Source organism: Varroa jacobsoni, unplaced genomic scaffold (assembly GCF_002532875.2).
Source record: "Varroa jacobsoni isolate VJ856 unplaced genomic scaffold, vjacob_1.0 scaffold_787, whole genome shotgun sequence".
Taxonomy (NCBI): domain Eukaryota; kingdom Metazoa; phylum Arthropoda; class Arachnida; order Mesostigmata; family Varroidae; genus Varroa; species Varroa jacobsoni.
The window spans coordinates 194,137-207,853 of NW_019213689.1; the positions used below are offsets into that span (position 1 = coordinate 194,137).

Sequence of the window (13,717 nt, forward strand, 5' to 3'; positions counted from 1 at the left end):
GCAGCAGTTTGGAGAGAAGAACATCAGTTGCCAACCAGGCCATCCGTAATAACTCCAACGATCCGTTATTTTTATCCGTCTCGTCAATCTTTTTTGCCCCGCATCTTAAGAACCTTTACCTCGAACCATCTACCTTTGTTTATATCCAATCTAAAAACAACTCGTAAGAAAAAATTTGAAGTTAGATGCTGTGCCCTCTCTATAAGTGTGTAATATATGTATATCGTTAGCTTGGTTCATAGAAGTTACGACTAGTGAAAGATAACCCAGAGCACTATCTAGTTACTTACGTACTGTTATAACATTAGAAACCATAGCTTAAAGCGTGAGGATAAACTTTAATTAGTAAATCAACACAAGGTCCGAATAAATATGCTTGAATGATGACGGAACAAGCACCGCGTTGATAGGGTTCAGGTAAGTACGGCCCATACGACACACCACTTGCTACTAATCTTTGTATGTTTTTTTTTAATTTTTTTTTTATAATGTGCTTGCCAAACAAACCGGGTTATGAAATGTTTCTAACTCTAAAATAGCTCCAATTGGAAAACCTCTATTGGAACAGAGATTGTTATTGAAATCTCTGTTGTTAGCAACAGTGTTACTTGCATGTCCAGCACGTTAGCCCGTATATTCAGTAGCGAGCTTGTATCAGGTAGTTTTTTTTCCTGATATTTCCAATCTGATAAATCCAAGGCTCTTCTAGTGGGTAAAGACAATACAAGTACTTGCCCTGGCCTATTGATTATTCTATCAGAGTGGAATACTGTTTATTTTGGATAACATTTTCTGTCTACGTTGCTTGCGAACTCTTTTCATACTTGTCTTATAAAGTCTAATAAATTGTGTGTATAAAATAGTTCATAGTATATGCATATTGAGTCTGACTAGGATACGTTGATTATATGCTAGACGGCCGGCGTAACAATGTGGAATAGAAGACCGTCTATATTAGTCTAACATGCGACAGAAACAGTGTACTGAAGTGCTTCGAAAAGTCACGATATGCTATTTTTGATAGAAGCGAGGTACAATATATAAGAACATAATGCTGTTTTTATTTTACGATATATATTAACATCGATACTTTTTTTCCACTTGATACATAGAGTTTGTTTTTGTTCGATTTTTTCAAAAGCTGTAAATTACGAAGATACGATCATTTAATTTAGAAACAATTTGAATATTATAACAATACATTACCGCTTCGATTTGCTAGTCAGCGTAATTTTCGACGGTTGTAGAGAAATTAACAGAAAGCAGTCTTAATCAGGAGAAGGCATTTTTATCGTTATTATGCCGGTTTTTATCATTCGCATGATTTCATTTGACGACACGCATACGTTGTACGTGTGGTGGCCTAATAAGTATGTATAGTTTTCACAGAAGTCGGATTCCATGCTCGTTTTTATGTGTATTTTTGATGTCTACAGCAATAGCCGTTTCAGAAAGAGCGACGCTAAGGCCATGGGCGTTGAGGCCGTAAGATGGTTATTGACATCGCCAGAAGGCCGGTGCAGACTGCTAACGGGCCGGCTAGTATCTGAAGTGTAACGTGAATTGCATCCACAAGGGCACTATACAAACCGGATTCGTCGTTGCCGTAAATTTTTCCGCGGCGATCTACTAGCTTCTCGCCTGCGAGGACCTCCGAACGCAAGAGAACATAGATCAGCCCAAAGAATAGTATAAGCAGAGGCAAGTATCGAAACTCCTATGGATAAGAAGACATAGCAAAAAAGCAACGAATAAATTACCTCGTATATCATCGATAGAATTAAAAATTAACATGCTTTTTTAGTATTAAGTGATCAGAAGGTAAAGTCTGTAAACTATATAGCGTGTCCGACGGCAAACTAATATTATTAATATTCAACTAACGTCCAAAGAAAATCAGGAATAATTAATTTAGCAGGCAGCTAGGCTTGACATATTGTAAATATGGTGTTGTTTTTTTGTGCATAGCAGACGTTTCGTTTGTTGTCTAATCGACAATATTATAAAATATTATGGAAAATTACATTATTCAAATTTCTCAATATGTGCATGGCGTTGTGATCGATATACGGCACAGGTTAACATGCGATGCTCGTGTGTGTGTGTGTGTGTCTCTGTGTGTTTTTCGAAATTACGCTTTCTACGATGGTTGCACGAAAAATTATGTTTACATCTGTCCTTTTTTTCAGATTCTTTGGGCTTTGGGCAGGACGTCAATTTGTTCTCCGCTTATTTTGCGAATCGAAAACGTAGAATATGCAGTCTATGAATTAGTGGGGCCTGACTTGGGTACATTACCTGGTAGAGCCGACACCATAACAGAGTTATTATCATGGTTGAGAACGCAATCAATGGCCGCACCGAACGGACCAAAACTGGCGACAATGAAATCCATGGTATTACAAATGAAGCACCCGAAATGCACATACAGCAGAAGAACGCAAAACGTAACGCTGGGATATCGCTAAGCTTCGACTGTTCCAGTCCGAAGCTTAGGACCTGTTAGGACAAACATAAGGTAGTAGTAATGACCTATAAAACTTTTGAATGGGTTTTTTTTTCTGTAGTACAGGTTATTTAGCATCTGCTTATTGCTATCGTACAGCATTATGCAGTACATGTTAGAAATAATCTCTGAAGGCCATATGTCAACTACATAATATAAGAAAGGCTAAATTTTTGCTACCTGGAACACAAAAATGACCGCCAGGCCTGTGAGGTTCACAACGAGAATGACTACGTTGAGTGGAAAGTGATCGTGATAAAAGGTAGTTGAGACAGTTAGGACCGAGGTCATTACGAAATATATCGTGGACGGCAGAAGATACTGTGCGGACAGAGTGAATTGATCTTCAGCGTTGGTGCTTCCCTCAATAATCAGCAGTGTCCCTGTTAAACAGGTTAGATACTGATCTAAGTATGAGCGAGACGTTAGATGCTAACAAATAATCAAACGAATATAATAAAACATAGTACACAAAAAATGCTTAGCTTACCTCGTAATAAGCTCGTTTTAAACTTTTTTTTTTTGGAAGCAGTAATATAATGGGTTGTAAAGCAGTATCCTATTTTTTTTTTTTTTAATACTGGCTGGATTATGACGCAGTGTTGAAAATCTAATTTTCGCCTGGTTACTTTCAATGGTACAAATGCGTGAATCTATTTGACCCAAAATATGGCCTCTCTTTCTCATTCCGTTAGGTGGGCTTAATGGGTTATGATAATCTATGGTGTACTCACCGCAAACAGAACCCGTCTGGAGCACAAACACTAAAAACACGTAGCCCATTATATAGTTGACGTGCTGTGCCTTTACGAAATCCGGCACAGGTTCAATCTTTTTGTTTAAGTCTACTTGATCACTAGCTGCTTCTTTGAGTTTCTTTAATAGCTCGCCATACGTCTCTACATTGGGAGCTTCTGTAGCAACGGGCGCCATTTTACAAGCTAACTGATTCACTAATCCCCAGATAATGAAATAACGACGATACCTGATTTTGGCTTACGGACACAAACCCCCCTGCTTCTAGTTTGTTGATACGCGTCAATCACAATCGCATCAGACGCTTTAGCTATAAATCTCACGGAGGTCGTCCAGTCTCAAGATCAATCACCCAAGTAGCAGGCAGGTTCTGAGGTAAATGTAAAAGCTGATCTTGAGACTAACGGTCAAGCAAGAGGAATGGCTTTTGTACTCGAAAAGACCATCCGCCTTGTCGCCACCCGCATTATGACCAATTTGAAAAAAAAAAAAACAGCTACAAGTTTATACAGCCGAAAGGAAACGATACACAGCGTGCGAGGCAACGATCGTTCGCCTCTTGCCTTTACTCTCTTCACCATACAGTCATGCTTGTGAGAACGGCTTCACCAATGTACGCTCACGTGAACTTCTACGGACGGTGAATGATGAACAAATTCATCATCATTCGCACACCCGGTCAGCAGATGACTATGCCTCTCATTATTAGTTAGTCAATGCGTTTCTCTCAATAGCGAAAGTAACAAAAAATTTATCGTATTTTTGGATGTAAATTTTCGCTCATTGTTTACATCGTGCGTGATACTGTAGTGGGTTAAGGCGTCACAAGTAACGCTGCTAAAAATTTAACGATAACTTTCCCATTGTAATGAAAGCAGTTTTATGATGTAGGGGAAATGGCTAAAACGCTATATCTAGTTCATTGTTGATAGGTGATGAACGTGGTTCTTGCTGTACTAACACCGATACTGAAGTTTGCTTTTTGTCAATTGAATGCAGCCTATCTTCATTCTAGTTCTGGAAAACTATACCTGGAAAACTGGGTAATTTAGCAATTAAAAAGTGGCCGATTAGCCTATGCTTAATTTCTGAGACAGTTTAGAAACAACTGTTGTCGTACGGATAGCTCCCTTAATGCGGCGTAATTTGTCTGAGCTATTAAGGCCAATAGTAGGCAGTCTGTCCTACGCAGTTTGTCGATGAGAATTATCTGTGCTACCCGAACGAGACTGCACAGCTTTTCCTCATCTCTATCCGTATTACTGAGCTACATTGATCCTATTAGCGATACGATTTCATGTATCGCCATAGACGTTTTATATAGCTGCTGCGATTCTGAAGGTATAAGTTTTTGTTTGTGTGCTCTGCTCCGTTTGGCGCTGCAAACGCTGTGATTTGGAGTGCTGCCCGGCGAGAAAACGTACACATTCATATTTTACACGATTAATTTTACTTAAAAAATGTTATTAGTGCGCTCTTCCCAAATTTTAATAGTATGGTTAAAGTCGTGTTAGGGGTAGCTAAAAGACACATAACGTAGTCAAACATTTAGATGATGGGTACTGATTATGTCTTCTGTGTCACCGGAGAGATGATCATCTTCGAGCTCGGCAACAGTTGTCAATGGTGAGCCAACAATGAAATAGAGTTGCAAATAGGAAATACAGCATCGAAATGGGAAAACTAAAGAAACGAGGCTTATTCATACGATTGATTCATTGCCGATTGGTGGTCCATTAAATGATAAATAACTTTCAGAGTATGCCACACTGCCCACGTCCTGGTTAAATGTAAGAAAACGTAATTCATCATTATAACCCTAGGTGAGCCTTTTATAATAAATACACATTATAATCACATAGACTGTAAAAACATTTGTTTTTAGAGCCTAAACTTGTTTAGAACTATGGCCCGATACACAGACTTCAAATATTGCCGGTGTTTTCCTTACTCTTTCGCTTCGCATTGGGCCTTGCCTGTGATGGTCGTACTACCAACCACATGCTGGTCCTGCGTCAATTGGCTCTTCCTCACGGCACAGCGCTCTCTCATCCTTTCCCCCTATTCCTAAGCATCCACCAGATCCATGAGGCCCCGTCCTGTCCAGTCAGGACCAAGCGACATCGGCTTGATCCAAAGAATCTATAAACACTATTTCCATTAGTGCCTAGCGTTCGTTTGACTTCGCCCTACTCCCAAGATTATGGCAGTAGTCGGGGATATGCTTGTATCTGGCTGACAAAATGTTTTCAAATAAAGAGAGTGTTCTGGCTTCGAAAGGTTTTCCCGAGCCCTTTTTCTCTCTCTTTTTCTATCTATCTCTTACTTTCTCTCTGCTTTTCTGCATGCTCCCAGTCAGTAGTTGCTAGCCAGTTGTTCGGGTCGCTCATGCAGATCTGGCTGGTGGCCGACAGCTGATTTAGCTTATCGTGGGGGCCTCGGGTGTAGTTCGTCGTGCCATTCGTGTAAATATCCTCGCACCTCCACACGTCACCACAATGCAACTTGTTCTCGATTTGGCAATGTGTGCGTATTCTGCGTCCAAATAGTGAGATACTACGGCAAAGAGTGCTAGAAATCAACACCTCATCGATGCCGGAATGTATTGCAAGGATGACATTAGTCTACAATATCGATCAGCTCGTTGTTAGTCGTCAGGGCAGCGCATGCCTTCTAAGGATATAGGTTAGAAAATCGAATTTACCCTGTTATGCTTTAGTAATGAATATAAATTTATCAATATGAAACCTAACACTTTTTTTGATCTTTGTGGGTGTTTTTTTTGCAATTGACCTAAGCGCACTGTGTAGGAATTATTACTATAGGATGTGTGAATTCTCTATAGGATTGTACTACTGTGAAATACAAACTCCTTCAGCCTGCACCTAATAATGTTCGGGCAAATCAGTTAATACCGGAGCTAATTTATGGACGTATTCGTAAATAGGACACTTAGGGCAATTTCGCTGTCAGGCAAACATAAGAGTTCTATTTGCCTGACAGCGAAATTAAGTAAAGCGTGTACAAATTACAAGCTTTTTCAAACTTTATTATACAAATTATAAAACTTTTCTTATATAATTATAAAATAATAAAGAAGACCTTTATGGTTTAAGATAATTATAGGTCTCCAATGAGATTATTCACGTTACACGTTATTGTCATACATGTAACCACTTACCTGGATAAAATAATCGATCTTTTACGCTAATTTGGCAAATAAAATGCAATTTTCCGTAGACTTCGTTCCCCTAGCCTAGGAAATAACAAGCATGAGCGTTGGTGATACGTACAGCGTTAGCTTGCGGAATACAGCAGTTTGCTTCCATTGATTTACGCCATCCAGAGATGTCAGTCAGAGGCCGTAGCGCGGGAGATCGACTGCTTGATTCACTCGCTGAAAACTATGAACAGCGGCTTGCACAATTACAGAATGTTATTCAAGACCTTACAGACCGCCTCGAAACGTCTTCACAGTAAGTGACACCGGTGACTTGGTAGGTGCAGGCTCAGTAGTAACTGCATAAGTTCTAACGCACTTAGCTTCATTTCATCAAGCACAATAATTACTTTTCGACGACGCATAACGTACTTTTCCTAGTTAAGCATCCTACTTCGATTTAACAGGGAGTCCGTGGCCAGCAGCGGTGGAGGCGGCACCGACATGCCCCTTAGCCAATGTTCCAGCAACGAAAATTTAGCAACCGAACTTTCGCAATTTAGCCCACCCCGGTTCGCGTCAAATGAGGTAACTACGAATTAGCGTTCTCTATGTATATCTATATGAAGATAATTATTGATTGAAAAACGCCTGCTGAAGCTGCCTTTAGTTTCAGCATAAGCTGTATCGTGATATTCTTTTGAACATTTCAGGACCTCAGCGCAAGGCTGGACTCAACCTCAAAAGAAGACGCGAGTGGAGCACCATCGAGCGATGAATCTGCTAATAACGAAAAACAGAAAAATAACGGTGCCAATACGGTAACGTACCTCACTAATTTTGATGGATTTGATTAAAAGCTGCACTTGAATTACCCGAACTAATTAAAGCCATGTAAATAATCGTATTTCAGATCACACGTGTACCTTCCTTTTGTGATGAAGCTCAATTACTTCTCGAGGCCGAACGTCTGCGAGCTCAGGTCGACAATCTCTCCTGCCAAAAGGTGTTGCCACATACTGGTTCCGATCTCAATATACAATGCAAGTCGAACAAACCTAATTACAACTATGTAGGATATGAATTGTATGTACTTTACGCTCGCTACCGGCTCGACTAAGCGCCGTTATATGGCACCGCTGTCATATAGAAGACAGGGACACCCATCAAAGGAGGTGGCCCCAGTGATCTTACGCTATTCCATAACAATTTCGATTTGCTTGTTTTAATAGCTCACCCTCGAAGCAAATCTGGAAGAAAGTCAGAGCTACTGTGAGCAGCTTACCATCCTTTTAGGCCGCTACATCTCTAATTATCACCTTCTCAAGGTGAAACGAAACATTTACTCATCACATCAATAATAAATGCAATTATATAACACTTAAAATAACAAATTAATAAGGAAAGGCGAATAAGAATGAGAAAATCAAATCGAAAACATTTCTCTATAATTTAGTAAATCTAATCCCGCTCGAAACGAATCATACGGACGAGGTACCGAGGGACTGACTAACGATTTACAATGTTCGCTTGATGGCGTCGCTTCCGGTTAGACGCTGCTGGATGAAGAGCAGCGTTTGCTGGCGGCTACAGAGCAGCTCGTAGCTGTTGTTCGATTGGAAAAGCAAGAAGTGATGACTAATGCGCGCCTATCAGCTCCTTCGAGCCTTACAACGGCTTTACCAGCTCGTGAACGCCAACAAGTGGCCAAACTTAAAGCAGCCCTTGACAAGTTACAGGTAACTAATAGCGGCAGTGAAAGATCTGAAATGGTAGATCAAGGTAGCTAGAAATCAAAATTCAAAACTTCTATCGATGACCTACTTGAAGACGACGACGACGACGACGTCGTGCCTTTAAATATAGCCTATTATCGAGTGTTACTATATGTACAACAGGCGTATCAGATCGTATCAGCAGATGATAAGCCTACTTTATAACTCGTCCTGTTTGTACACGGCCAGGAAAAGAAACGCAGCATGGCCAATGAAGTTGCAAAGTTGGTTAATGGCAAAATCCCAAAGGAAAACGGACAGGTCTTCGAGGGTCGTTTCAATGGCGTTAGTACTAGCAATGGCACCAGTATAGCTAAAAACTATGGCAGAGCTGATCCACGCGGGCCCAGCGGACTGCCAAGACTCTCCAGGGAACTAACCACCAATCGGGTGAGTAACCCGAAGCAAAATTAAGTATCGCATGATCTAAGTCGAGAAATAGACCCGCTTGGTCATAGACGACACTGAGTGTTTTCAACGATATTTCGATATCTAAACGAGCATAAACGAGTATATCGTTCACATTGAATTTCTATCCGATCCAAGGTGTAGTGCTCGGTCATCGAGCACGAGACCGGTGAAATGTACTCTTCAACCACATGTGAATCAGCCACAATTTAGGTGTATTACTGTAGAACGGGACGTTTCTAAGAAAACCTGCATATTTTAGGCAAATGTATAGCTTGCCTCGTATGGGAAATAAGCCATTGCGACTACTGTGAGTTTGACACAGACCGCAATAGCTGGCAGTAGGCTTATTTTTGTATTCCTGAGCCATGAACCACTCACTGACATTTGAATACTTTAGTGTGGACCGTATAACAAATAATTTGGCAATGCTTATAGGTATTAAGCCAACCGATAACAGACGTTTGTGCCTCGAATTATTAGAATCGATGAGTATCACATACATTGAACGTAATAGTTATGTTTGAATACCTGAGCCGGAGCAATGGGGCTACCAGTGAGCAATTGTTGTAACAACAATAACAATGTCTGAAACGTTAGAGTGAATATGATCTCTGTCATTACTTATGTACTCATACTAAACCGCTAACACTTTAGTCGACAATTAATCAATCGACACTTTTACCCTTTTCCAGGCAAAGATGGAAAGTCTTAGCGGCCACACGAAAGGGAAGGACAGGTCCGATGAATGCGGTCCGGCGCAACCTCAGATATCCTTCGAGGAAGCCGAAAGCACCCTCATCAACTTCGTACATGATCTCCGTGCTAAGTGTAGTACACTTCGTATTGCATTACCCAGCGTCGACGCCGGTATAGAAGCAACGCGTCTTTGTTAAATCACTACGAGCTGCTTGACATCGTACCTTGTAAAAACCGATTGCGGACCCCGTTCAGTAGAGTGGACCGCTGAAAAAAATGTTAAACGTCGTGTCGTTTCGTGCAACATGTCGAAATAGATTATGGAAAAGTCAAAAATATTCTAGGGGTCAATCGTGATAATATTACCACTTTTTGTTTATGTTGATTCCAAGCAGAAGTTCTTCCGGAGGTGACATTTAGCCGAACTGGTGGTTCTGGTCAGAATGAAATGACGTCGAAGGAGGACGCAAGTCCACATGGAACAGCTCCATCGTCGGAAGCAGCTTTAACGGTGCAGTCGTTAGAAGCTCTGGTCAATGCACAGGAACTCTTTCAGCTCAGGGAACAAGTGGCTTCATTGAAACTGACTGGATACCTCCAAGCCAGGGAAACCCGATTCTTTCAGGTACGGTAGTCATTAGGAGGAACCCTGTGTGGATGCTCGAGCATTTTTTGACGGACACTGCAGTCGGCTTGAAGTGAACTATAAACGTTGTTTAGATATCGTGCTTCATAGATGTACATCAGGCAGGGTCATCATGAGATTTTCCCTGACAGAAGAAAATGCTATTCCGTTTTGTACAGTCTGAACTGACGTCTAAAGAAGCGATGGTGGACACACTTCAAGAACAGAACGAGCTTCTTTCGAGAGAATGCCAACGTTTGGAGCTTGCCCTTCAACGAGCAGCTTGCCACGAAGTGAGTTTTTGCTAACCGAACGCGTCGTGTCATTACGTATTAACTCACCTATATTACTAGCTAATGAAATGACGTGAAGTAATCGACAGACGTTCCAAGGCGCTCGAGTAACATTCATGAGGTGTCTATTAAATATTAGCAAAGTATTTCCTGGCGTATTCTGATTTGTTTACGTGTTGTTCATTAGCCACCAGTCCACAGTGGCTGCGGGGAAGCGTTATCGTGTCCAGTCACAGAAAATAGGCTCCGTCGCGAGAAATTTCTCAAAAGGCGAGTCGACAATCTAACTGAGGTGAGAAAAGGCCTTTTCAGCATGCGAGTCTATGTATTTCAAAATTTGGGCCCCAGCATTGAAGCGATACAAGTTACACAAGTAGGAGTTCGTCATATAAAGTCAATAAAATTAATGACATTCCCATCCGGGCTGGTTCGCAACTTAATTCTTCGGTGTAAGTAGGTGTCCGAAAATCTCAACAAGCAGTGCGCCGCTTATCGTCAGTTAATCCGGCAACTTCAACGAGACAACGTCTCACTTCTTAGACGCTACGAGCGGGTCAAGCGCAAGAAGGTTTGACACTTTCCCCTTCCTTGTATTCTTTGATAAAGGCAACATGTATGACGTCCTGCTGTGACCAATATACATATCAATGGTTTTCTTAATACATACATATCGTAGTATGCGGTTGACAATATAATTTTACTGTTGTCAATGTCAAACTTTTTTATGTGAGAAATCTCCTTTAACTATTGTATAAACATAATATATTACTATTAGAGTACAGTAATAGTGCTATACTTCGATGACTTAATTATTTCAGATGCGTCCTCAAGAAAACATTGAAGATGTGGTCGTCATCAACGTCAGCGTGGACGAAGCAGAAAGTACGAAAGAGCCGCAACCAGCCAACGACAAAATCACAGAACGTCACGAAATCATCCCTCGAAGTCCTGTTTGTTAAGACGAACTTTTCCGTCCTGCCCGTTTTTATGGTTTTGTGGCACTTGGTTTTGTGGTTGTTGGCAGAGCAAGTATAAAGAACACGAGCGCAAATGTTTATGAAAGATTAGAGTTTTTTTTTTTCGTCTGATACGATGCACATAATTGAAAGACCGTCCGGCCATTTTTTTTTTAATTTTAAGGCTCCATCAATGCTGCAAAGCCAGTGCTCCTCTGTATTATAGCTGCGCATAATGACGCTTCTTCGGAACCGTCCTACTGATTATATACTGTTCGCAATTATCTATCAGTATATGGCTGTTCATTAAGTACACGTCTCAGCATCTGTCCCCGCATTGATCAGATACTCCATTTCGAATATACTTAATTCATCAGCATCACTGCGACATCTCTCCCGTAAAACGCATACACTTTATGCTGGTAGAATGATGAATTCGAGCCCGAAAGCCTTTTGCGTGGCAGCTCTTAGGCAATGTTTGTATCGCTAAACATCAGCGAATCAAATTCGCCATTATCTAGGAAATTCCGTCCTTATCTTAATGATCGACAGATAACTGTTTAGTTTATAGGACGTGTCGCTGACAGCGATAAACTGTTGTATATTTGCGATTTTATGTGTATTGGCATAATCCTACACTGCCTGCGTGATAGATACTGATACTGAGACAAGCATGTCCTAACCGATTCGCTCAGTCAAATGCATTCTCGAGAGTGTTTTTTTTTCTAAACAACCATTGCTTCGCTACCTATAATTCTCAAAGTGAGTGCAATCGCCTAGACACTGTGATAAACTGTAAAACGCCAGAATCTTAGAGAATCTAGAGGTGAAATTAGTCTGACGATAGACAACTTTCAAACTGTTCGAATAAATGTTTCGACCCTTACGTTCGGCTCCGCCGTTTGGCTCTACTTCACACGGTTGGCTTTCAGCACGAAGCGAAACGTGCCAACAACGGTGGGATTCGAACCTGTGCTGTCCATACGTGTTTCTAATTTTACCAGGCAAACACGTTATCTAGCAAGCTGTCACAGAGATAGGTTTCTAACCAGATCATAGTTAACACACATGTATCCCCACGTGGAATACTATAAAGAGAATGAAAAAGCATTACAGCTCATTTATGTAAAATGTCGTACTAAAAAAAAAGCTAATCTATTGCCTCTATATCGGAACTTAGATCCGCAAGATCGCAAACGAGCCGACTGTAATCAGGAAAGCTATGAGGAGCCAACATATAATACATACTCCACCATGCGCAATCTAAATTGATAGAGACTAACTCACTGGTTCAATGCTGAGCACCTGAATACTAACACGGAGTGAGATATGTCACCGAAGCTACTGTCAACAGTCTCTGAGGTCCATGACATGTTTTGTTATTTTGATTTTTCCCACTGACTATATTCATGGCCAATAAGTCGTTTTGTGAGATAGTCCATGAATGCGACCTGATAACTCGTTTTCGTAATTTCCAATGCCAGCTCATTGAGTGGCGGCTTGAGCACGTACTTGAGCACGGTCCGTTTCTGGGCTTTGCTTTTAGATGAAACTGCGAAATCGGCAAGCTATTTATATGCGAAGAAAAAAAAATTCTTCGTACCGCCTAACAATAATGATCGCATCAAAAGAGTAAGGAAGTATAGTTGTCGCACGACCAAGTCATGTTATTCACAGCGACTAGCTAACCTAATGGCCAGCTCGTACAGCTGCATCGAACGGACGACTAATCCCTTAAATACGAGCAACAATAGGAGTTGAATGAACTACGACGGGCGAAATTGCATTTAAGTGGTGGCATCACTACATTTCCTCTATTGATAATAGATAATGCATTGTTAGCTAAAAATCTTTCTGTTGTTTACAATAGAGTACCGTAGCAATAAATCTCAGTATAGTAGCCAATTACAGCCGTGTGATTTGCCATCGAGGTGGCTGCGTGCAGCGCACTCTAACGCGACTTTCATAAAAAACACTGAAGTGCAAAAAATGCCGATAGTGCTGCTCGACGTACTTCTACAACATTCGTATTATATAGAGGCGATCTGTTAACAAGCCTCTCTACCAGAAAATGGAGAGGGAACAAAGAGGGAAAGCGCGAATTTAGGGACAACTAGATCGAGCAGCTTCAATATGTATCTTGCTATATTTTTTCTAGCTTCTCCATGTATGTATATATATATATATATATATATATATACTTATATGGAGCATAAATCTATACTTCTACATTTAAACATCCCTAGTCTTTCTTGTTCATTTCTGTCTCATTCCCTGTTATATATGTCATAGACGGTATAGGTAGCAAATAGCGACCCAATGTTTATAACATTATAAACATTCTGACAGACGCAAATATGTAAGCACTTAATTCCTAAGTAGTTATCCATCTCGAGTGTCTACTTATTGCCAGACTGTTCTTATGGCTGGAATCTCTAGCTGATCGGTTAATTACAGATTCTTGATCAAAATATATATAATAGGAGTAATCTCTATCTAAAAACGTAGGCTAGTCGTGGGTATTAGTTGCTTGTACAAT

General features: G+C 40.7%; 2 protein-coding genes across 7 annotated transcripts; one reads left to right on the forward strand and one right to left on the reverse strand.

Moving 5' to 3' along the window:
* Positions 1-1,039: 1,039 nt before the first annotated feature.
* LOC111263730 (uncharacterized) lies at positions 1,040-5,663 on the reverse strand. Of its 3 annotated transcripts, none has more exons than XM_022839095.2 (4): positions 5,589-5,663; positions 2,687-2,889; positions 2,299-2,499; positions 1,040-1,717 (listed from the first exon to the last, which is right to left on the reverse strand). In XM_022839095.2, exons 1-4 carry the CDS (start codon positions 5,650-5,652, stop codon positions 1,463-1,465), a joined length of 723 nt encoding a protein of 240 aa, XP_022694830.1. In that variant the 5' UTR covers positions 5,653-5,663; the 3' UTR covers positions 1,040-1,462. The 3 variants fall into 3 exon arrangements, with proteins under 3 accessions (XP_022694830.1, XP_022694829.1, XP_022694831.1); XM_022839094.2 differs by lacking the exon at positions 5,589-5,663 and adding an exon at positions 3,241-3,738; XM_022839096.2 differs by lacking the exon at positions 5,589-5,663 and adding an exon at positions 3,241-3,742 and having other exon boundaries at positions 1,409-1,641.
* Positions 5,664-5,810: 147 nt separating this feature from the next.
* LOC111263728 (uncharacterized) lies at positions 5,811-13,086 on the forward strand. Of its 4 annotated transcripts, none has more exons than XM_022839085.2 (14): positions 5,811-5,947; positions 6,503-6,738; positions 6,890-7,010; positions 7,136-7,243; positions 7,336-7,428; positions 7,655-7,750; positions 7,976-8,161; positions 8,387-8,587; positions 9,301-9,475; positions 9,700-9,929; positions 10,109-10,222; positions 10,410-10,514; positions 10,680-10,790; positions 11,041-13,086. In XM_022839085.2, the coding sequence occupies exons 2-14, from the start codon at positions 6,611-6,613 to the stop codon at positions 11,179-11,181; spliced, it is 1,809 nt and encodes a 602-aa protein (XP_022694820.1). In that variant the 5' UTR covers positions 5,811-5,947; positions 6,503-6,610; the 3' UTR covers positions 11,182-13,086. The 4 variants fall into 4 exon arrangements, 3 of the variants coding, with proteins under 3 accessions (XP_022694820.1, XP_022694819.1, XP_022694821.1); XR_002682413.2 differs by having other exon boundaries at positions 5,815-5,947; positions 6,609-6,738; positions 10,410-10,492; positions 11,041-11,181; XM_022839084.2 differs by having other exon boundaries at positions 5,815-5,947; positions 6,609-6,738.
* The last annotated feature ends 631 nt before the right edge of the window (positions 13,087-13,717 follow it).